General features: G+C 41.6%; 1 protein-coding gene across 3 annotated transcripts in view; it reads right to left on the reverse strand.

The window, feature by feature from the left end:
* Positions 1 to 11,356: 11,356 nt before the first annotated feature.
* The window catches only part of gpr160 (G protein-coupled receptor 160), a 50,623-nt gene continuing 38,234 nt past the window's right edge, over positions 11,357 to 23,745 (reverse strand). For 2 of the 3 annotated variants that reach the window (XM_060834048.1, XM_060834049.1), the window contains exons 2-3: positions 22,622 to 22,697; positions 11,357 to 13,018 (exon numbers count right to left, since the gene is read on the reverse strand). In XM_060834048.1, the coding sequence (XP_060690031.1) occupies positions 11,895 to 12,929 (1,035 nt within the window). In that variant the 5' untranslated portion in view covers positions 12,930 to 13,018; positions 22,622 to 22,697 and the 3' untranslated portion in view covers positions 11,357 to 11,894. Of the gene's footprint in view, positions 13,019 to 22,621; positions 22,698 to 22,912; positions 22,946 to 23,745 lie in introns of those variants that run through there. The other variant, XM_060834050.1, reaches the window with a different exon arrangement.

A 23,745-nucleotide genomic window follows, 5' to 3' on the forward strand; every position in this document is an offset into this window, starting at 1 on the left:
AACCACACAGACACAGGGAGGACGTGCAGACTCTACACAGACAGTCACCTGAGGCTGGAATCAAACCTGGGATCCTGGTAAGGATGCAATGCTAACCACTGAGCCACTGTGCTGCCTATATAAATGCAAGTTCCACTGAGCCACCATGCTGTATAAATGCAAGTTCTTCCATTAGCAAATTTATCTGGTTTCATGTGTTGTCTGCAGTAACAAACCCTGGTACTTGTTGGCACTGTATGATTTCCAGGCATCAGTTAAGATTTTTCTCCAAATTGTGCTATGTAGACCATGATGGCTTACTACACAGCACAGTGGCTCATTGGTTAGCACTGTTGCCTCACAGAACCAAGGATATGAGTTCAATCCCACCTTGGGCAATTGTCTGGAGGTTGCATATTCTCCCCGTGTCTACGTGGGTTTCCTCCCACAATCCAAAGATGTGCAGGTCAGGTGAATTGGCCGTGCTAAATTGCCTATACTGTTAGGTGCATTAGTCAGGGTCAGTATAGGGTAAGGGATTGGGTCTGGGTGGGTTACTCTTTGGAGGGTCGGTGTGGATTGTTGGGCCTAAGGGCCTGTTTCTATACCGTAGGGAATCTGATCTTGTGCTGCCTGCCCATATGGTGCTGCAGTGAATACAGTGGGATGAAGGCCACTGTTTCTCTTAAGTTACATAGATGCGTTGCAGTGCAACTGTCAGGATTGTACTATGCTGGGAGCAAATAGGCTGTGAACAAGCAAGGTCCCTTTAAGATAAACACATACGTGGCTATGTTGAATCTTTAAGGCACTGAGAATTTAAAACAAAAATTAGGGAGAAAATTGATCCAATCCATTGGCATTAACCTTGACCACCCTTGTGTTGGAATTTGCAACCAGATTTTCATACAAACACAGGAAATAGAAACAAACCCTTTGAGGCTGCTTTGCCATTCAATAAGATCATGAGACTAATTTGTTTGTGTTTCAAACTCCACTTTCCCATACAGCCCTTGATGCCCCTGCCTAACAAGAATCTATCCACATCTGTCTTAAAAGTATTTAGTGACCCAGCCTTCTGAGGCAGAGATTTCCAAAGTAGCACAACAGTGTGAGAAAACAAAAATCTCACTGCTGTACTGAAAGGGGAACCCCGAATTTTAAAGTGTCCTATTTCTGACTGACCCACAAGGTGAAACATTGTTTCCATGTTCACCTCAGCAAGACCATTCAAAATCTTAAACATGGCAATTGGGTCAACCCCCACTCTTTTAAACTTCAGGGGAAATAAACCCAGCCTGTCTAACCTATCCACATAAAACCTGTGAACTGCTTCCAACCAGTGCTTTTATATTCTTCCTTTAGGAAGAAGATCAAACTGAGACACAATGTTGGAGATGTTTCACAACTGAAGCATAAAAATCCTTACATTTATGTTAAAAGATAGCATTCCATCAGCCATCTAGATTATGTGTTGTACCTGCATACTAAGCTGTAGAGTCATAGAGTCATACATCATGGAAACAGACATTTCCGCCCAACTCATCTGTCGCTGACTAGAAATCCCAATCCGACCTAGTCCTATTTGCCAGCATTTGGCCTATATCCCTCTGAACACTCTATATTCACATACCCATCCAGATGCCTTTCAAATATTGTACCTGCCTCCACTTCCTCTGGCAGCTTATTCCATACTTGCATCACCCTCTACATGAAAAAGGTACCAGTCTGGTCTTTTAAAATCTTTTCCCTATCACCTTAAATCTATGCTCTCTAGTTTTTGGACTCCCAACCCTTCCACGAAAAAGTTTTTGGCTATTCACCCTATCCATGCCCCTCATGATTTTGCAACTTCTTTAAGGTCACACCTCAGAGTCCGATGATCCAGGGAAAGATACCACAGCCTATTCAACCTCTCTCAATAACTGAAACCCTCCAGTCCAGCACCATCTTGGTAAACCTTTCCTGCATCCTCAAGTTTAACAACTTCCTTCATATATAAGGGTGAGCAGTATTGTAAGCAGTATTCTAAAAGTGGCTTCATGGCCTGTACAGCTCAACATGACATCGCAATTCCTATACTCAATATTATGTTCAATGAAGGCAAACGTGCCAAATGCCTTCTTTACCATTCCATCCACCTGCAATTCCACTTTCAAAGAACTATGCACCTGCACCCCTAGGTCTGTTTGTTTGGCAGCACTCCGAGCGCCCTATACGTCTTGTGCAGGTATGCCTTACCAAAATGCAACAGCTCACACTTATCTAAATTAAACTCTAACTGCCATTCCTCAACACATCACCCACCTGATCAAGGTCCTGTTGTATTCTGAGAAAAGTTTCTTTCATATCCACTACATCATGTTTTTTGGTGTCACCTGCAAACTTAATAACCATACCTCCTATATTCTTATCCTAATCATTTATATAAATTATGAAAAGCAGTGGACCCAGCAATGTTACTTGTAGCACACTGCCGATCACAGGCCTCCTGACCCTAAGCAGTCCTCTACCACCACCCTTTGTCTCCTACCTTCAAGTTAATTTGGGATCCAATGACTATCTCCTCCTGGATCCCATGTGATCTAACCTTACTAAGTAATTTAATCGAATGCTTTCCTGAAGTCCATATAGACAATGTCTACCACTCTGCCTTCAACAATCTTCTATTTCACCTCTTCAAAAAACTCAGTCAAGCCAGTAAGAAATGGTTTCCCACGCACAAAGCCGTGTTGACTGTCCCTAATCAGTCCTTTCCTTTCCAAATGCGTGTAAGTTCTATTCTTTTGAATCCCTTCCAACAACTTACCTACCACTGACATAAGGCTCACCAGTCTATGATTCGCTAGCTTTTCCTTAGTGTTTCTGAAACAATGGCACCACATTAACCAACCTGCAGTCTTCCAGAACCGTACCCGTGACTGTCAATGATATAAATATCTCAGCGAGGGGCCTAACAATGTTTTCCCCACCATCTCACAAAATTGTGGGAAACACCTGATTAGATCCTGGGAATTTATTTATGTTTATGCGTTTAAGACCTCCATCATCTCTTCTCTAATATGAACTTTTCAAGACATCACTATTTAATTCCTGAGCTTCCATGTCCTTCTCCACAGTAAAGACATAAAATCTTTGTTTAGTATCTCAACAATCTGCTGCAGTTCCACACATAGATGGCCACATCAATCTTTAAGGGACCTTTCTCTCTCCCAGTTACTCTTTTGCCCTTCATATACTTATAGATTTGTTTTGGGTTCTCATTAATTCTATTTGCCAAAGCTATGTCATCCCCTATTGGTCCTTCTGATTTCCCTTTTAACTACACCTCCTGCCTTTATACTCCTCCAGGGATTCACTCAATCTCAGCTGTCTACACCTGATGTATGCCTCCTTTTTCTTGACTAGAGCCTCAATTTTTCTCATCATCCACCATTCCCTACACCTACCATTCTTGCCCTTCACATTAATAGGAACATACTGACATTGGACTTGTGTTATCTCCTTTTTGAAGGCCTTCCACTTCCCAACCATACATTTTACCTGCGAATAGCCTCCCCCAGTCAACGTTTGAAAGTTCCCCTTTAATACCATCAAAATTGGCCTTACTCCAATTTAGACCTTTAACTTTTTGATCAGTTCTATCCATTTCCATCTCTATGTTAAAACTAATAGAATTAAGATCACATGCCCCAAAGTGCTCCCCCACTGACATCTCAGGCACTTGCCCTGCCTTATATCTCAATAGAAGGTCACGTTTTGCTCCTTCTCAAGTAATTACATCCACACATTGAATAAGAAAGTTTTCTTGCACACTTTACAAATTCCTCCCCATCCAAGCACTTAACACTATGACAATCCTAGATTATGTTTGGAAAGTTAAAATCCGGATCATTACAACCCTATTATTCTTACAGATATCTAAGATCTCTTATATTTGCTTCTCAATTTCCTGCTGACTATTGGAGGGCAACTAATACCATCTCAACAAGATGATCATCCTTTTCTTACTTCTCACTTCCAGCCAAATAACTTCACTGTTCAATCTCCCAGGAATTTTCTCCCTCAGTATAACCATCATGTTATCCCTAACCAAAAATGCCACCTCCCTCCTCTCTTGCCTCCCTTTCTACCCTTTCTATAGTTTCTCAACCCTGTAATGGGACACAATATTCCAAGTGTGGCCGCACCAGCATTTTGTATAGTTGCAGCATGATATTGTGGTTCCGGAACTCAATCCCTCTACCAATGAAACCTAACACACCATATGCCTTCTTAACAGCACTATCCATCTGAATGGGAACTTTCAGAGATCTATGCACATGGACTCCAAGATCCCTCTGTACATCCACACTACCAAGGATCTTTCCATTGACCCAGCATTCTGCCTTCCTGTTATTCTTCCTAAAGTGCATCACCTCACATTTAGCTGCATCGAACTCCATTTGCCACCTCTCAGCCCAATTCTGTAGTTTATCCAACTCCCCCTACAATCTGTAACATTCTTCCAAACTGTCCACTACTTTATCGACTTTAGTGTCGTCTGCAAATTTACTAAGCTATCCGCTTATGCCTGTGTCTAAGTCATTTATAAAAATGACAAACAGCAGTGGTCCCAAAACAGATCCTTGTGGCACACCACTAGTAACTGGACTCCAGACTGAATATTTTCCATCAACCACCACTCGCTGCCTTCTTTCAGAAAGCCAGTTTCTAATCCAAACTGCTAAATCACCCTCAATTCCATGCCTCTGCATTTTCTCCAACAGCCGACCATGAGGAACCTTATCAAAGGCTTTACTGAAGTCGATGTATACCATGTCAACTGCCCTACCCTCATCTACATGCTTGGTCACCTTCTCAAAAAACTCAATGAAGTTTGTGAGACACAACCTGCCCTTGACAAAACCATGTTGGCTATCTGAAATCAAATTGTTGCTTGCTAGATGACTATAAATGTTATCTCTTATAATCTTTTCCAAAACCTTTCCTACAACAGAAGTAAGGCTCGCTGGTCTATAATTACCTGGGTCATCTCTGCTGCCTTCTTGAATCTGGGCACAACATTTGCAGTCCTCCCGTCCTCAGATACTAAACCTGTAGACAATGACGACTCAAATATCAAAGTTCTGCTATCTCCTCCCTAGTTTCCCAGAGAATCCTCAGATAAATACCATCCGGCCCAGGGGACTTGTCTACTTTCACTCCTTCTGGAATTGATAATACCTGTGCATAACTAACCTCGATCCTTTCTAGTCTAATATCTCATACCTCATTTTTCTCCTCTACAATATTCTTCTTTTCCTGAGTGAACACCGATGAGAAATGTTCATTTAGCATCTCTCCGATCTCTACACTCAACTTCCCACTTCTGTCTTTGTGTAATTGATTGGTGCCACATCAAAGATTATAATAGAAAATAAAAGCCTATAATGTAGTGGGTAACCCATTAGATGGACAGAGAATTGCCTGGTGGACTGTCTGGCAGCAAACCGTATGTATGAAAGGGCCTTTGTCACATTGGCAGGGTGTATTAAGCGGACGCCCACCAGAGTCTGTGCTGGGGCCTAAACTTTTCATAATTTACAGCAATGATTTAGATGACAGGACAAAGCTTTGGTAATAAAATTTTCATTTGACACCAAGATAGGTAGGAAAATTTGTTATGAAGAAGACAAAAATGTTGTTGACGGATATAGATAGCTTGCGTGAATAGGCAAAACTTTTGTCGATGAATTATAATATGGGAGAATGTGAAGTTGCTTATTTTCCAAGAAAAATGAAAAAGGACAATATTATTAAATAGAAAATGGGATTTGAACCTATTGATCACATGGATCGCTTGGAGTGGCAGTTCAAGGCAATGAGAAGTTTACAAGAGCATGGGGGTATGATAGGTAGCAGTTTCAGGAAGGTAGCAAAACCACAGATACAGTCACGCAGATAGTTGACAGCTAGGAATGGTATGAGAGATAGTCAGGTACGGCAGGAGTCTCCTATGACTATCCCCATCTCAAACAGCAATGCTGTTTTGGATACTGCAGGGAAGAATTGCCTCTGAGTGTGGGTGGAGCACTATCAGCTAGGTTTCTGGTACCAGGACTGGCTCAACTGTAACAAAGGGTGTGTCAGATTCCAAGAGATCGATTGTAACAGGGGACTGTCTAGTCTGGGGCATAGATGGACTTTTCTGTGACTGTCAGTGAAACATCAGGATGGTGTGTTGCCTCTGTGGTGCCAGGGTCAAGGATGTCTTGGAGACGGAGAGTATTTTAAAAGAGGAGAGTGATCAGCAGGAAATTGTGCATCTTCGTACCAACAACGTGTGTCGAGAAAGGGATGAGGTTCTGCAAAGAGAAAATAAGAAGCTAGGTAGAAGGTTAAAAGGTCATCAGGGGTAAAAGTATTTGAACTACCACTGATGACATGTGCCAGTGAGAATAGGAGTAGAAGGATAGAGCAGATGAATGTGTGGCTGAGGAGCTGGTGAAGGGAGCAAGGATTCACATTTTTGGACCAATGGGATTTCTTCAGGGGTAGAAATGACCTGTTTAAGACGGATGGGCTTCACCTGAATTGGAAGGGGACCAATATCCTTGCGGAGAGATTTGCTAGTGCTACTCAGGAGTCTTTAAACTAATGAGGATTGGGTAGGTTGAGGGCAGGGGCTGATGGAAGTATGGGAACTAAAGTGATAGTGAGAAAAAAGGCTGAGGCTGGTACAGTAGCTAAGGAGAGCAAGTCAAAGCGTGAAGGCAGACAAGAATATGGCAGAGAACAAGGTTAGACTGATAAATTACACCACATTTACTTCAATGCAAAAGGTACTGTGGAAACATTGGAAAAGGTGCAGAGGAGATTTACCAGGATGTTGCCTGGTCTGAAGGAAAGGTTTTATGAGGAAAGGCTGAGAGACTTGGGTCTGTTCTCATTGGAAAGAAGAACCTTTCATATGTCTTATATGATACAGACATATAAGATGATCAGAGGATTAGATAGGGTAGACAATGAAAGACTTTTTCCTAGGATGATGACATCAGCTTGTACGAGGGGGCATAGCTATAAATTGAGGGGTGATAGATTTAAGACAGATGTCAGAGGCAGGTTCTTTATGCAGAGAGTGGTAAGGGGGTGGAATGCCTAATCTGCTAATGTAGTCAACTCAGCCACATTAGGGAGATTTAAACAATCCTTAGATAAGCACATGGATGATTTTGGGATAGTGTAGGGGGACGAGCTGAGGATAGTTCACAGGTCAGTGCAACATTGAGGGCTGAAGGGCCTGTTCTGCGCTGTATTGTTCTATATACTGTCTGGAAATCCAGGATCCTCGTTATCCACAGCAAATGATATCCCTACAAAGAACTATAATCTCGACGACAATCTATAGTTAACCGCAGATGATGGGTCCTTCTTTTATAATTTTCCTTTATGGTACAAATATACTTATTCTGAATCATCCACTTTAAATATTGAATTGAATTGAATTTATTGTTGCTTGTATCGAGGCACAGTGAAAAGTTTTGTCTTGCGAGCAATACAGGCAGATCACAGAGTTAAGTAGCATAGATAGTAAATAATCGATAATCAGCAGCAAAAACAAAAACACAGGTACAGGAGAAAATTAAGAGGTTGTGAGTCCATTCAGTATTCTAACATCAGTAGAGTAGAAACTGTTTTGAAATAGGCTGGCGCATGTGTTTAGGCTTCTGTACCTTCTCCCTGACAGTAGAGATTGTAGAAAAACATTGCCAGGGTGGGATGGATCTTTGAGAATGCTGGCAGCCTTTCTTTGACAGCGGGCCTGGTAGATGGATTCTATAGATGGGAAGTTGGCCTTTGTGATTGTCCGGGCTGAGTTCACCACTCTCTGTAACTATCTCTGATCTTGGAATGGTACAGTTGCCATGCCAGATAGTGATACATCTAGACAGAATGCTCTCAATGGTGTACCTATAAAGGTTGGCAAGGGTATTCGCAGTCATGCCAAATTTCCTCAGCTGCCTGAGAAAGAAGAGACATTGATGGCCTTTGTAACTAGTGTATTCACATGAAGAGTCCAAGAAAGCTTGTTGTGGATGATCACTGCCGGGAGCTTGACACTTTCCACTCGTTCCACCTCTGTGTTGTTAATGTGTAGGGGAGCATGAGTAACATCCTACCGAAAGTCAATAAGGAGTTCCTTGGTTTTGCTGGCATTGAGACCTAGGTTGTTCTCAGTGCACAATTTTTCCAGGTCTTTCACCTCCTGTCTGTAGTCTGTTTCATCGCCATCTGAGATTTGACCGACTATGGTGGTGTCGTCAGTGAACTTGGATGTGGCATTAGTTTGGTATTTGTTGACACAGTCATGGATATACAGTGAATACAGTAGGGGGCTGAGTCCAAGATCACTGGGGGCTCCAGTGTTGAGCGTTAGTGATGATGAAGTATTATCCCCAGTCTTCAATGATAGTGGCCTGTGGGTCAGGAAACTGAGGATTCAATTACATAGAGTGGGGCTTAGTCCAAGATCACTACGTTTAGTAATCAATCTCAGGGGGATAACAGTGTTGAAGGCTGAACTATAGTCAATGAGTAGGATTCTTACATATCTGTTCTTTGGTGACAAGATGTTCTAGGGAGGGTGAAGGGCAAGTGACATGGCATCTGACGTGGGTCTGTTGGTCCGATAGGCAAATTGGAGTGGGTCAAGAGTAGTGGGGAGGCTGGCATTGATTAATGCAATTACCAGCCTTTCAAAGCACTTCATGACCACTGAAGTTAGCGCCACTGGGCAGTAGTCTTTGAAACATGCTGCATGAGCCTATTTAGGCACAGAGATGATGTTAGCCCTCTTAAAACAAGGAGGGACAGTGGCCTGCTGCAGGGAAAGGTTGAAGATGTCCAAAAAGACCTCTGCCAGTTGACTCGCGCATACTCTGAGTGCACAGCCTGGTACTCTGTCGGGTCCCATTGCTTTCTTTGGATTCATTCGAAGGAAAACTGATCTGACCGCTGATGAAGTGACTGTTGGGATAGGTTAGGCAGGACTTGTCCGAATAGGTGTTACCTCTCCACCAAAATTCTGCTCAAATCGAATATAGAATGCATTGAGATGATCTGGGAGGGGTATGTCATCATCTGCTACCTTGCACTGTCTCTTTTTAGAACCTGTGATGTCATTCAGTCCTTGCCATAGTTGGTGGGTGTCTGTCTGGGTCTCTAGTTTGGATCAATATCAGTCCTTGGCTGTCTTAATTGCTCTGCGAAGGTCATACATATATTCCTGATATTTGTGTGGGTCTCCTGATCTGAAGGCTCACGCCTGGTTTTTAGCAGGTTCTGTATGTCCTGATTCATTCAGGGTTTCCTGTCGGAGAACACCCGGATTGACTTCCTCGATATGGAGTCCTCCACACACTTGCTCATAAAGTCTGTGACGGCGGTGGCATAATTGTCCAAGGTACCTGCGGACAGTTTGAACACGGCCCAATCAGCCCGATTCCAAACAGCACCGCAGTTGATCCTCTGCCTCCTCCGACCAGCACTGGACCTGTATCCACAGGGTATCTCCTGCTTGAGCTTTTGCCTGTAAGCCGGGAGAAGTAACACGACATTGTGGTCGGAGTTTCCGAAATGAGGGCGGGGGATGGATCCACTATCTATTTACGGTATATCCCCAGCCTAATGTGCCAGTTGCCTTTGACATGTGGATGAACAGGATACAACACGCATACTCGTTTAAGTAGACATATTGTAAGAACATTATTGTGGTTGTTAGTGATGTAGGTGGCCTTCAAATGGCATATGGGGAAACTCGGGGAGATTACAATGAACTAATGAGAACTTTCAGTAAAATAAGTATGGAGGAAGTTAGGAGTATAGAAGGAAAAAAAATCAAACTCTGACTGGGATTGCTTAAAGAACTAGCAGAAAAGAGATAATGTAGTAAACTGAATGAAAATTGAATTACATAGAATGTTGTGACGATGCTGCCACTTTAAAAAGGTTATTTTGTCCTTGGTTTTTTTTGAAGAGACATTCTAAAGGCAGAGGCACTGAAGAGCCTAGAGAGTAATGGCTAAACAATGGAAGGAGAATGGCCAATTCTCCCAGTTCAGGTTTTTTTCTAGTTGTTTTTTCAGCTGTAGCAGTCACCAGATGTGTGAGTCCAGAAGTGTTGCAAGCTTCAGTAGAAGATTTCGCTGAAATTTCTCTCTGGATGTTGTTCCCTCCTGCCTGTTAGAACCTTTGTTTGAATTTACCTTTTTGCCAAGGGGTGTGTTTATGGGATGTTGGAACATTGAATTGTTCAGTTTAATGAACAGTTAGTTGGAACTGTTAATCAGTAACATTTAATGCATGGTGAGGGTTAAGTTTTCCAATAGATAAGTTATTCAAAATGGCCCTTTCTTTTATTTGTGTTTCAACTGTAGTGTTTAAATAAATTCTGTTTTGCCTAAAGCCAACCTGCAACACCCACTTCACATCTGCCTTTAAAATAAGAAAAAGGTTAGAGTCTCGGCGACCTTCTGAAAATATTTTGAGGGGGTCTGACCTGGTCCATAACAATGTGCAGCACAAAATCAAAGTATGTGTTCTTACTGGTCCATCCCAGTATTAATGTTCCACATGGTCTCCATTTAGCCTTCTTCATAATCTTCTATTTCTTTTCCCACTAAAGTTGATCTAGCTTCCCCAAAAATACATCAATGCCATTTTGCCTTAATGGTTCAATCTATTAATGAGGTCCATATTTTAACTAGGTGGTTCTGGAATTGTAGGTGTTTAACTAGAGGACAAAGTACAAAATTAGCAAACTTGAAGCAAAATTTCAGAGTGGAAGAATTTGGATGTAGTGAACTTTTACAAACAACTCTGACCTGATATTTCATCCATTATCTACACTATTAAATTCTTTGGGGAGGGAATTGAAAGTTCTAGGGATGTTTAGACATCATCTAATCCCAAGGGGCATGGAGGTTCTAGCACTGTGTAACACAGGCCAAATATCCGTTCAATAGCAACTGGACAGGCCATGATGAAAATACGGAGATTTAATATCCGTTCAATTTCTGGTTAGGATGCAGGAGATGGAACAGTGTTGGTGAAGTCCATGATAGAGCAGCCTAATTGGCTACTTGAAGGAGAAAGAGGCATTTATTACCTTCACCTTAGTGTCACAGCCAAGAACAAACACTGAAACTTAACATTTCACATTGGTTATGATCTGCAAAGCAAGACATGAGGTGGTTGTCAGGCTGTCAGAGGTCCTGAAGGTGACACATTTGAGTGGAGGTGGTGTAAAGTAGGACAGAAAGCCCATGGATGAAAATGAGCCATCCATGCATCCAAGAACACAATGTGACTGATAACAAATTCATGCAAAGCACAAACCATTTTATTCATCATCATTGTCACCCTCAATTTCACTACATTAAACATCAGCAACAGAAATGCTTGACTTATTTCCTGTGCTACACATTTCATCGTTACATGTCAGTTGTAGGCAAACCTAAATAGCTCCATGAATAGAGAATGGAGATGGTTTGATCACCAAATGCCCCAAGAAAACAGGCCTCATGGCTTTTACAAATAATTAGAGCTTCTTTTGAAAGTTTATAACCATTACCCCCCCGCCCCACAGAAATTGCTTCATAAATGTGAAACCGAAATATATCTTGCAATAAAAGTGACAGGTTTGAGAGTCACAATTAGAAGGATCACATTCAGACATTTCAAGAGATTGGTGCGTGCAGGAGAACACAATTTTTAAAAATCCCATTGAGTAATTCTGATCTTGCACAAATCTCAATTCATCAACATTAGTGATTATTAATGTTCTTATCCGAAGACTAAGGAGTAAGATGAATCAATGTTATTATTAGATTGAAAAATACACTGTGATATATGTAGGAAAAACAGAAGTTCCTTCAGGCAATTAGAATCTTTGATTCATTGTCATCTTTCACTGGGATCCATCCTTCATCAGCTGCAGTGAAAACTTGCTGAAGATGGCAAAATCTCCAATGGCAGAAACTGTCTGGAAATAAGGAAATGACATCCTGAGAGACCTCACCGTACCGCAGCCAATAGATGGCTCCAATGAGGAAGCTGTTCATGAAACAAAGCCAAGGAACGTTCAAATCCATGTAGGCAGGCAGGGGAGCCCAGATCAAAACAACAGTCAGCTGAAGGAGAATAAATGGGCTCCAGGTCAAGAGAAAGCACATGGTAATATTGGTCAGGAGTTGTTCCTTGGCTGAATGGGACTGCCTCCATGCGTTGGAGTGTGAACATATCACCACAACCTCTTCCACATGGGAAATCACCTTCAGAGATCTGACAAGGGAGCTCAAACCAGACCAACAATAAATAATCACAAGAATCACTGTCAGAAGAATCAGAATGGAGAGAAAGTGGCTCTGAATGCTGATGGTGACATCACATTGGAGGAAATAGTTGTACAAGACAGCTTTTAATGGTGGATGGAGACTGTGGATATCAAATACGTAGACAATGGCTCCAATCCATAACAGCATGATAATGAAAATATATAGGATTTTCCGAGAGGTGTTTAAGGGTTTGGGAAGACGTGGTAGGTTTATGTAAAAATCAAGACCAGACAGGAAGAAGATGGGCAAATGCAGGACACTGTACATGGATGAGAAAATCTGTAGAAGCAGGCAGATGTGATGGTTTCCAATTTGAGTTCCGAGCACTGTACATGTCTTAAAACATGTAACGATTAACACATTCACAAATAATGCAAGATCCATTAGTGATAGGGAGATGCAGAAATAGCCAATCAAACTTGAGAGTATCTTTCGTTTTGTGCTCAGGATGATAAAGTTGAGGATGATCTTTGCAAACAGGACAAAGAGCAATAAATTTCTGCCGTCAATCATCTGGTAAATGTATAGGCTGCTGTCAATCTTAACGCAGTTCTCACAGAAAACAAGTTCCATGTTTGACTAATTTTAATCCACTGCTTATCTTCCACCTTATATGATGAGGGATAGATCTACTTTAGATTGACATCAGAATTCCTGCAAAGCTAAAACAAAGCAAAATTAGTTCTTCAACCTAACATGAAGCAATGAAATATCTAGAATCATGAAGCAATACACTAAATGGATCAATGATTTCATAAAAGATATTTGGAAAACTTTATTTTAGTGAGAGGAAGAACTACAACTTGTCCAGAGTTCTTCTGCCTGTCACTTTCTTGCGGCAAGTGATGAGATTATTTTTGTTGTTGTTGTCACTCTGTGTTCTGTAAGATAGCAGCTGTGAATACTATCAGCTAGATGCCTGGGGATTGCACCATTTAAAGCACCAAATGTTCCAAGGGTCTAGACATTCAGTTTTGTCTCAGGTACAGAATGGGTGGCACAGCTGTTAGCACTACTACATCACAGCACCACGGACCCAAGTTTGATTCCAGGATTAATTGATTGTCTGTGTGATTTCCTGCCGGTTGCTTGGTTTCCAACCACAGTCCAAAAATGTGCAGGCTAGCTAGATTAACCATGGTTAAAGTGGGGTTGCAGGGATAGGGTGGGATGCCCTTCAGAGGGTCAAATGGCCTCTATCTGCACTATAGGGATTCTATTATATATAGGGGTAGCTCCTAAGACCCGGGTTTGAATCTCACGCTTGGGTGACTGTCTTTCTGGAGTTTGCACATTCTTCCCATGTCTGTGTGGGTTCCCTCTGGGTGCTCCAGTTTCCTGATGTGAGTCAGTGTGGACTCAATGGCCTGCTTCCACACTGTAGGGATCCTATGATTCTACAGTCAAGCCAATCCCGAAGGGAGATGGTGATGTTGTGGTAATATTACTGAACGAGCAAACCATAATCTGGGCTAATGCTTTTAGGGCATGGGTTCAAATCCCATCATGGCATGTTGAGGATCTTAAATTCTTTAAATAAATCTGTATTTGAAAGCTAGTTTCTGTAATGGTGGCCATGAAGCCATTGTCAATTTTCAAAACAAAACATTTGGTTCTCTAACTTCCTCTCTTTAGGGAAGGAAATCTTATATGTGACACTAAGTCCTCAGTAATGACTCTTTACTGCCCTCAGAAATAACATGCCACTCAGTTCAAGGTAAAAGCTAAAATTTCCACAGTCCTACTGGACCATTGGGCTCCTCTCTCATTGTAGAGAAATGACTGGTGATGGTCAAACTTGAGGGTCACCATGGCTCAGGCAATGGCAGAGGTTTAGAAGGAAAGCCCTTCATACTAACTTTAGCCAGTACATGCTATTCAAAGGCAATTAGAATGGCAACAATTGCTGGAAAAAGAAGAAAAAGAACAGGGATAGCACCAAGTTGCCGCATCTCAATAGATCATGCAGGTCAGTTCAAGGGTCAGTGAGTAATCAGTCCATTAGGTCCCATGCACTGAAGTCCTGGCTGGCTCTGTACATTGGGGTTCAAGGAGAGTTTGAATAGCTCAGTGCTGCTGAGAAATTGGGATTCAAGAAACTCTTGGTTATTTATCAATCCCATTGAAAGGGAGCTGAATGCCAGAGAGCTGTTAAAGGCAAAGCCTGTAAGCAACCATTTTCTGTTATGGAAAACTGAAGTTTGGGGCAAAGTAATGAATGTAGGCCATGGGGTTCTACTTAGAACAGCTAGGGAGCTGGACTTGTGCCAGGATTAGGTGTTAGAGGGCAGACTTGTGAATCCAAGGGACAAAGTCTCAGAAGAAGTGATTGAGTATCTAGGAGGTCAGCAGTTGTTGAGGCATTCTGAATAGAGTGACTTTTGAAATCAGATGCTAGATCTTCAAAGAGAATTGCTGCAACAACTTGCATGAGAGACAGTAGCCTGATTTTCGATCCCTTGTGGGATGCACGGTATTCGGAAAAAACCCAGCTCTTCAAATCCAAGGCAAAGGGGAAAGCCTACCTCAGGTATCAGCCTTTAGCACCCAATCCTGTCTACCCATAGCCCCGGCTGCACATACCCCATACCTCCCAATAATGATGGGGAAATCAGTTTTGCAGCACAAATCGTATTGTGGTTTTATATGACCAGACACTCTGAATAGCTTGTACTTTTTTTTAAAACTTCCTACCTTTTTAAGACAGCTTCTTGACAAATTTGTCAGTTTCAATTAGTTTATGTACTTTTATGCACAAGCTTGCCTTCTCATAATCTCAAGACCAGAACCAAAGGGTTACCTTACCTCGTCAAAAGGAGAGAAATATTAAGCAGTCTCCGAGCGTTCACTCCTTTCACACCCATACACTTCTCATGTTTACCTGTGCAATTTAACATCATCTACCCATTCCCCATGACTTAAGATTCCAAACTTCTTTTGGCAGTTTTTGCTCTGGCTAAGATGCCCTCTACTATGGTAGAAAATCAAGGCTAAAGATTTTAAAGATTTTTGTGACTCACAGCTGGGCGAGTTAATGAGAGATTTGTGGAATCTGTTTTGATTGTATCTGCCATTTAATATGCAATTTATCATGTGATCCAACACAAATTTCCTATTAACCGCCAACTGCAACTCTGAGCCACCCACCATCACTCAGAAATATAATTGTTATTCCTTCACTGTCTCCAGCTCAAAATCCTAGAATACCTTCCTTAACAACATTGTGGAATCACCCACGGCAGTTGTTTAAGAAGGCTACTACCACCCAAGCGTAGTTAGAGAGGGGCAATAAATGCTGGCCTAGCCAGCGATGCCCACATCCCATCAATAAATCAGAAAAAGACTTTCTGTTTAATTCATTCTAATTTTGGATATTAAAACATAACAGATATTGCAGATTATTTTCTTGTTGAGAGTTACAAAGCAATATGTCTTTTATTTGATTGAAACCATAGAATCTCATGGCTTTATTCTCTTTCCCTAGACAATCCCTGCCTAATCACATCGTGGGTCTAACTACAGCACTTGAATTGCAGCGGTTCAAGAAGGCGGTTTTCCACCATCTGCTCAAGGTCAGTTAGGGACACGCAATAAATGCTGACCTAGCCATCGACATCCCTCAACTGAATGAACAAAAGGGACTACAAATCTTGTCAACTCTAAAGTTATTGTCTCCTAACTGATTGTAACTAGATTTGAAGGTCTGGTCTGGTATCACAACACACATCCCATTCAGACATTACCCCAGTGCCCATTGAATCACAGTTCAGCAATGATTCAATTCAGCAATTATACTTTTCTCATACTCATGTTCAAAATCCTTTTGAACCATTGCCCTCCCTGTCACTGAAGTGTTTTCCAGCCGTCCAGCCTTCTAAGATCTTTGTGCAAAATCTGGCATCTTGCACAATCCTGTAAGCTTTTGATTAGCTGCCTAAGGTTTGCTTTATGTAGCTTTGTGTCAAATATTATTGAATCATGGGCCTGTGAAGCATCTTGAAATGTTTGATTATGTTAAACACTTGACAGAAATGCAAGTTGTTGAATTATTCATTCTGAAATTGTGTGTCAAAATGATCTATAATTAAAATCCTTCACAGGTTCTTTAAAAATTGCAAATGGATATTTAAATTGGTTTTGGCATCACTGACATAAGAAATAGGAGCAGTCTTAAGCCACTTGACCCCTTGTACCTGCTCTGCCATTCAATAAGATCATGACTGATTGAATTACTCTACACTCCCATCTACCCCTCCAAAACCCTTCTACCTCCCCACCTTGCATATCAAGAATTTACTCATTACTATTTTTTGAATTGAAAGACAAAATAGCAGACATTATTTAATAAAACTCTGCAGTATAACTAATTGGCCATATTGGCCCACTATTCTCACATTGCAATCCGTTGTGCCAAGGACAGTTTTCCCTTGTGGCGACTGGGTGGGAGTGACATGTCAGTGTTGGGTGTAGGTTTGCAGATGGCCTATAAGCACGATCTTAACTTTACAGGCTCTCTGGCAAGGGGCAATAGTCGTTGGCAAATAGAGATGTTGGTGGATTGCTAGCTTAAGCAGCTGTCCGTCCAGTTCTAAAGTTCCAAGAAAGAGTCATACTGGAGTTGAAATATGCACTCTCCTTCTCTCTCCACACCTACAGCCAGACCGGAGTTTCTCCAGCATTATCATTTTATTTTAAAGTTCCAGCACATGTTGTAGTTTGCCTTTATCTCTTAGTGTCTACTCTTAATGATTGGAAGGCTATTTTGAAGATAAGTAATTAATTTCTTTCTGGTTCTCTAAACCATTTCACCACTTCAAAAAGGGGTTACACTGACCTAACAGCACACAAACAAATCATTCAGCTCAACTTCCAACCCTTTTTACGTTAGCCTGTTCATTGAACTCTGTTCCTCTCTCTCTCACGTGCTTATCCAGCATTCTTTGGTTAGCAGCATCAATCTCTGATCTCCACAGATAACTCATGCAGACCATTCTAACACTGTAGATTACCCATCTTTAGCCATGGGCCTCCATATGATGAGGATGCATGTGTCTTCATAGTTATCAACATGTTCCAAACTAGATGTCCCTCAGTACTTTACAAAGATAAAGTAAAATCAAAGTTGTTTCAACTGGAGTCGCTCTCATATATGTATGTTTGCAATACAACAAACATTGAATACATTGGTTTGGATCTTCTGTGATTCAGGATGACTTTAAGCCCCAGTAAAAGTGGAGGCTGGTCCCTATTGTTGGATTTTCGGCCCCACATCTGCAACTTCAGATTTTCATCAGGGCCTTTTAAGGTTGTAGTTTGGTGGGAGTTGTTAGCTCAAACTCTGCACTCCCAACCTGGTCGATTTCAAGGTGAAGATCAGCACAAGCTAGTCCTGCACAATTCCTATGGAGTCAGGCTAACCTTTCAAAGAGTTATGGCTTCCGTCACATAGGAACTGTTGGGAAAAGTAGTCTGCATGAGGGAATCTTTCAAAAGGCTGGCTCATAAAGTCAACCTCTTGCCCCACCTCAACCTCTCATTGCTGGCTATGCCATTCATCCAGCCTCTGAAAACCCAGTACTCCATCTGGGAATTCATGCCTGAAAACTCTACTGCAATTCTCTTTGAGGATGTAACTAATAGGTTTGATGAGGGCGAGCCAGTGATGTGGTTAGTGTGGACTTTCAGAAGGCTTTTGACAATGTCCAGCACACAAGATTAATATGTAAAAACTAAAGCGCATGGGATTGGAGTAGTGTATTGACATCGATAGAAAGCTGCTCAGCAGACAGGAAACAAAATGTCGGAAGAAGCAGGTCTTTTGCTAAGTGACACAGAGCGAGTAGTGGGGTAACGCAGAGATCAGTGCTAAGGCTTCAGTTGTTCACTATATATTAATGATGTAGATGAGGAAGTAAACGCAATAACTCAATTTTCAAATGACACAAAGCTAGGTAGGAGGACGAGCTTTCAGTAGGTTGCAGAGATACTTCAGTGTGATTTGGATAAGTTAAGCAAATGGGCAAATGAGTAGTGGATGAGGTAAAATGTAGACAAATGCAAAGTTATCCACTTTGGTAGCAAAATCAGAAAGGCAGATTATTATCTGAATGACTATAAATTGAGAGAAGTGAAGGTGCAGTGAGTTATGAGTGTCCTCATAAAACAATCACTAAAGGTAAACATACAGGTGCAGCAGCAGGCATTGAAGAAGGCAAATGTTATGTTGGCTTCCATAGCAATGTGAATCAAGTACAGGAGCAGGGATGCCTTGCTAAAATAATATATGGGCCTGGCAAGGTCACACTTGGAAGATTGTGTGCAGTTTTTGTCTCCTTATCTGAGGAAGAAGGTTCTTGCTATAAAGGGAATGCCATGAAGGTTTACCTGACAGATTCCTGGGATGATATGAGAAGTTGAATCAGTTAGGATTATATCCTTTAGAATTCAGAAATTGAGAGGGGGGGGGTGGATTTTATAAAAATCTATAACAGTCCAACAGGACTAGACAGGTAGATTTGTGACGACTCAGATGCTGAATCAATCCATGCCAAAATGTAGCAACAACTGGACGAAATCCTGGTAGCAAGTAACATTCACATCACACAAATGTCAGGCAATGACCATTTCTAAAAAAAAGACAATCTAACAATGATCTCTTGTCATTCAATGGTAGTATCTTCACAGAAACCCCAACTACCAACACTCTAAGATTTATCATTGACCAGAAACTGAATTAGAATAGTCATAAACATAGTGGCCATAAGACCATTCCAGAAACTCTGAATTCTCCAGTGAGTAACTCACCTCATGACTCTTCAAAGTTTTCCACCAACTACAAGGCACAATTCAGAAGTATGAAAGAGTATTCACCATTTGATTGGAGGTGTGTAGCTCCAACAACATTCAAGGAGTTTAGCATCACCCAGAAGCTAGTAGCCCACTTGGTTGACACTTCATCCAGAAACATATTCTCCCTCCAAAACTGAAGCTCAGTAGCAGTTGTGTATACTATCTAGAATGTGTATGGCACAAATTCACCAAGGCTCCTTAGATGACATCTTCAAACTCACAACCATTTCCATCTCAAAGGACAAGGGTAGCACAAACATGGGAACATCACTATATGCAATATCTCCTCCAAGTCACTCACCATCCTGACTTGGAAGTATATTATTGTTCCTTCAGCATGGCTGAGTCAAAATCTGGGAACACCATCCTTAAAAGAATTGTGAGTCTACCTACAACACATGAACTGCAGCAGTTCAAGATGGTAGTTCACCATCACTTTCTCAAAGGCAACAAGGGATGATGGCCAATAAATACTGGCCCAGCAAGTGATGTCCACATCCTACAAGTGAACAACAACAAAACGTCCAAGCCATTCTATCATTAAGCACAGAAGGGAATCATTTAGACCAGTGCATCTGAGTTGGATCTTTAAAAAGGTTATTCAACTATTCCATCTCCACTTCCACCTTTGAGTTATTTTTATCTAATTCCACTTTGGAATTGTTACTACATCTGCTTCCACCACTCTCACCAGACAATGCCTCTCCAGATTGCAATGTTCTGTGTAAAATAAAATTTGTCTACCTTTATCATTTTCTTTTGTCATATCCGCAGGAGAATTCATTTCTCCTATTAATCCTTCAAAATCAATGTGGTTTGGTTCTGTCTCATATCCTGGCCATAAAATTCTGCAAAGTTCTGTTTGCATTCCTGTACAACCTTGGTTCTTCTTGCCATTACTTGTGGGAAACAGGAAATCTTCTTTCCCTGCTTTTCCCCACAGAATTCCAGACCTTTTGGTTGCTGTATGGGTCCCTCAAATAATTTCAAAAATTTGAATTCTATTTTAAATTAATTAAGGGCAACAAGCTTCCCTGCTGTACTGAGAGGAAACAAAGGACATGATGCCATCTAGGAGAAAGTGAGGACAGCAGATGCTGGAGATCAGAGCTGAAAATGTGTTGCTGGAAAAGCGCAGCAGGTCAGGCAGCATCCGAGGAGCAGGAGAATCAATGTTTCCGGCATGAGCCCTTCTTCAGGAATGGAAGAAGGGCTCATGCCCAAAAAGTCGATTCTCCTGCTCCTTGGGTGCTGCCTGACAGACATGATGCCATTTAGCCTGCTAAAATGAGAAATTAAAGATTGGAGGAGAAAACCTTTGTGATAGAGACTAAACAACACATTACAACTATGTACCTGTGGCTGTCAATATTTCAACAGCCATAGTGCACAAATTCCAGAATTTAAAAAATACAATGCTCTTGCAGGAAAGAGAAGAAAAAGACGACTTGAATTTATATAAAACCTTTCTACATAAAATTCTACAACATAGAAATATGTCCATCAAATCTGTGCTGGTCAAAATCATCTAACTATTCTAATTTTATTTTCCTGCACTTTGCATATAGCAATGTATCCCTTACATTGTCAATGCACATTGAAATACTTCTTAAATGTTCTGAGAATTTCTGCCTCTACCACCCATCCAGTTAGTGCACTCCAGGTTCCCAACCCCGAAAAGAAAAAGACTTCCTTCATATCCCCTCTAAATCTGCCCCCGGGTCATTGATCACCAAGGGAAAACATTTCTTCTTGTCTGAGTTGTCTATAACCCTCAATTTTATATATCTCAATGATGCCTTCCTCCGTCTCTTCTGCTTCAAGGAAAACAACTCTGATCTATCCAGTCTCTCTTCTCTAAAGCAATATAGCCAATGTAGTTCTTCTTAAGATCATAAGACATAGTCACAGAAACAGGCCATTCAGCCCATCAATGAGATCATGGCTGATCTGATATCCTTCAACTCCATTTTCCTGTTTTTTCTCTATAATCCTTGTTCCGTTACACAATAAAATTCTGTCTATCTCAGCCTCAAATGTACTTAATGTCCCTGCCTCAACAAACCTCTACAGTAAAGAATTCCACAGATTCACTACCCTCAGAGAAAAGAAATTCCTTCTTATCTGTATCTTAAATGTGCAACCATATATTTTGATATTATGCCCTCTGGTCCTAAACTCTCCCACAAGGAGAAACAACCTTTCAACATCTACCCTGCCAGGTTTGCTACGAATCCTATATCTTTCAATCAAATTATCTCTCATTTTTCTATTTCTATAGGTTGAGCACAGTCCCAATCTACTCAACCTCTACTTATAAGACAGTAGTGGGGTGGGGGGGGGGGGGGGGGGGGGGGGGGGGAGGGGGGGGGGAGGGAGGGGGGTGCGGTGGGGGGTGGTGGTGGGGGGGGAGGTAGTAGGGAATGTGATAGGTAGATGAAGGTTGGGGGGTGTTGCAAAGGTGATAGGTCGGAGAGGAGGGTGGGCGCATAGGTGGGAAGGGAGATGGACAAGTCAAGAGGGCGGTGCCGAGTTGGAGGCTTGAGACTGAGATAAGGTGGGGGTGGGGGGGGGAAGGCAAATGAGGAAACTGGTGAAATCCACATTGATCCTGTGTGATTCTGAATGTGGCCCGCAGTCCGCGTAGGATCAGTCGGTTCCATCGGTAGGTGCTGAGGAAGGACATTTGGCTGTTTTTCCTATCAAAGTGCAAAACCTCATATTTCCCCACATTGCATTCCATCTGCCAAGTTTTCTCCACTTAATTAACCTGGCTATATCCCTCTGCAGATTCTGTGTCATCCTCACCACTTGATTTCCCACCTATTTTTGTGGTCATCTGAAACCTGGCTGTAGTACATTTACTTTCCTCATCTAAGTCATTGGTATATAATTGTGGACCTCGAACTGAGCACTGTGACATATCACTAGTTACATGTTACTGTCCTTAAAATACCCCCTAATCCCGACTCTCTGTCTTCTGTTAATTAGCCAATCCTCTAATTATGACATGAAGTCACTTTTGTAACCACACTACAGGCTATTTGTACACATTAAGAGCACACAAATCAAATAATGACTAGATAACTCATTTCATTTTTATAAGTGAAATTGAATGATGTATGTATGTTGGCCCAGGGAATGGACTAGTGCAGGGGCGTGGAGTTGGAGAGGGGTTAGTGGGGAGGGGCAACACTAGAATTGGAACTCCCCTGACCCAGATCCAAATATCAGTTGTGGAATCTTTAGGTTGAACTAATAGGCAATACTGTGACCTTGATTTAGAGCCTCACCAATAGAATGGGAACACTAGCAAGCTCAAAAGTAAAATACTTTTCCTGACTTTTAGTCCACGTTGGCAAGACAGAGTAAAATTCCTCTCTATAAGTGACAAGAAAATGAGAGCCAGTAGTTACCTTTCACCAGCTCCAGGTGCACATCGGTAGCAGATCCAGGTACACTGCTCGCTGCCTGATGATTAAATGTGCCAATCTGCAAACAAAAGACTTATTCAAATTGCGTTGACTTGGTGGTTTCCATGGAGATTATTGATTGTTCTTTAAGAGTTCATTGTACATTTAAATATTTGCTGTGTGCATGGAGTGGAACCAGATTGATTTGAAATTCCAAACAAATATATGAAAAGTACTGAGAAGCTTTTGTGAAATAACTCCACCTCTACTCAAATAAGGGAAAAACAGACCTACCCAAGACTTGGCCACTGATTTATGACATCAGGTGCAACTCTCATAACACAGTATTATTGAATCACACTGAGATTAAGTGTTCAAAAGAAAGAATTTTTCATGGCTCATCAACTTGAATGACATAAATTATTTCTGAAAGTACAAAAACATAGTTTTTAATGTGCTGTGCCAGAAGGCACATTAAAAAAAAACTTTATTCTACAGTGAGTTACTGTGATCTAAAATTCACTACCAGATAAGATGATCAAAGTAGATTCAACAACAAATTTCAGCAGAGGACTGGAAGAATATTTTAATGGAAATGTCTACAGGGCTACGAGGATAGAGCAATGGGAGTGAGACTGTATTGATGGCTTTATGCAACAGCTGGACCAGGTTCTTAAAGAAATTGTTCAGGGAATGCAGGTATCAATGGCTAGATCAGTATTTATTGCCCATCCCAAGTTGCCCTTGAGAAAGTGATTGATGAGTTGCCTTAAATTCTGCTGTCTATGTGGTGTGCAGTGTTTTCCTGAAACTGAGATCTTATGAGTAGAACAATGGTTAGAACGCTGCCTGACAGCATCAGGGACCTGGGTTTGATTCCAGCCTTGGGTGAATGGCTGTGTGGAGTTTGCACACTCTCCTCATTTCTGCAGGAGTTTCCTCCAGGTGCTCTGGTTTACTCCCACAGTTCAAAAATGTGCAGGTCGGGTGGATTTACCATGCTAAATTTCTCCATTATGTCCAGGGATGGGCAGGTTAGGTGGATTAGTCATAATAAATAAATACAGGGTTATGGGGACAAGATGGGTGCTCAGTCTGGACTGGATGTTCCTTAGAGGCCAAATGGC

This window comes from Hemiscyllium ocellatum, chromosome 13, assembly GCF_020745735.1.
Source record: "Hemiscyllium ocellatum isolate sHemOce1 chromosome 13, sHemOce1.pat.X.cur, whole genome shotgun sequence".
In the NCBI taxonomy this organism is placed as follows: domain Eukaryota; kingdom Metazoa; phylum Chordata; class Chondrichthyes; order Orectolobiformes; family Hemiscylliidae; genus Hemiscyllium; species Hemiscyllium ocellatum.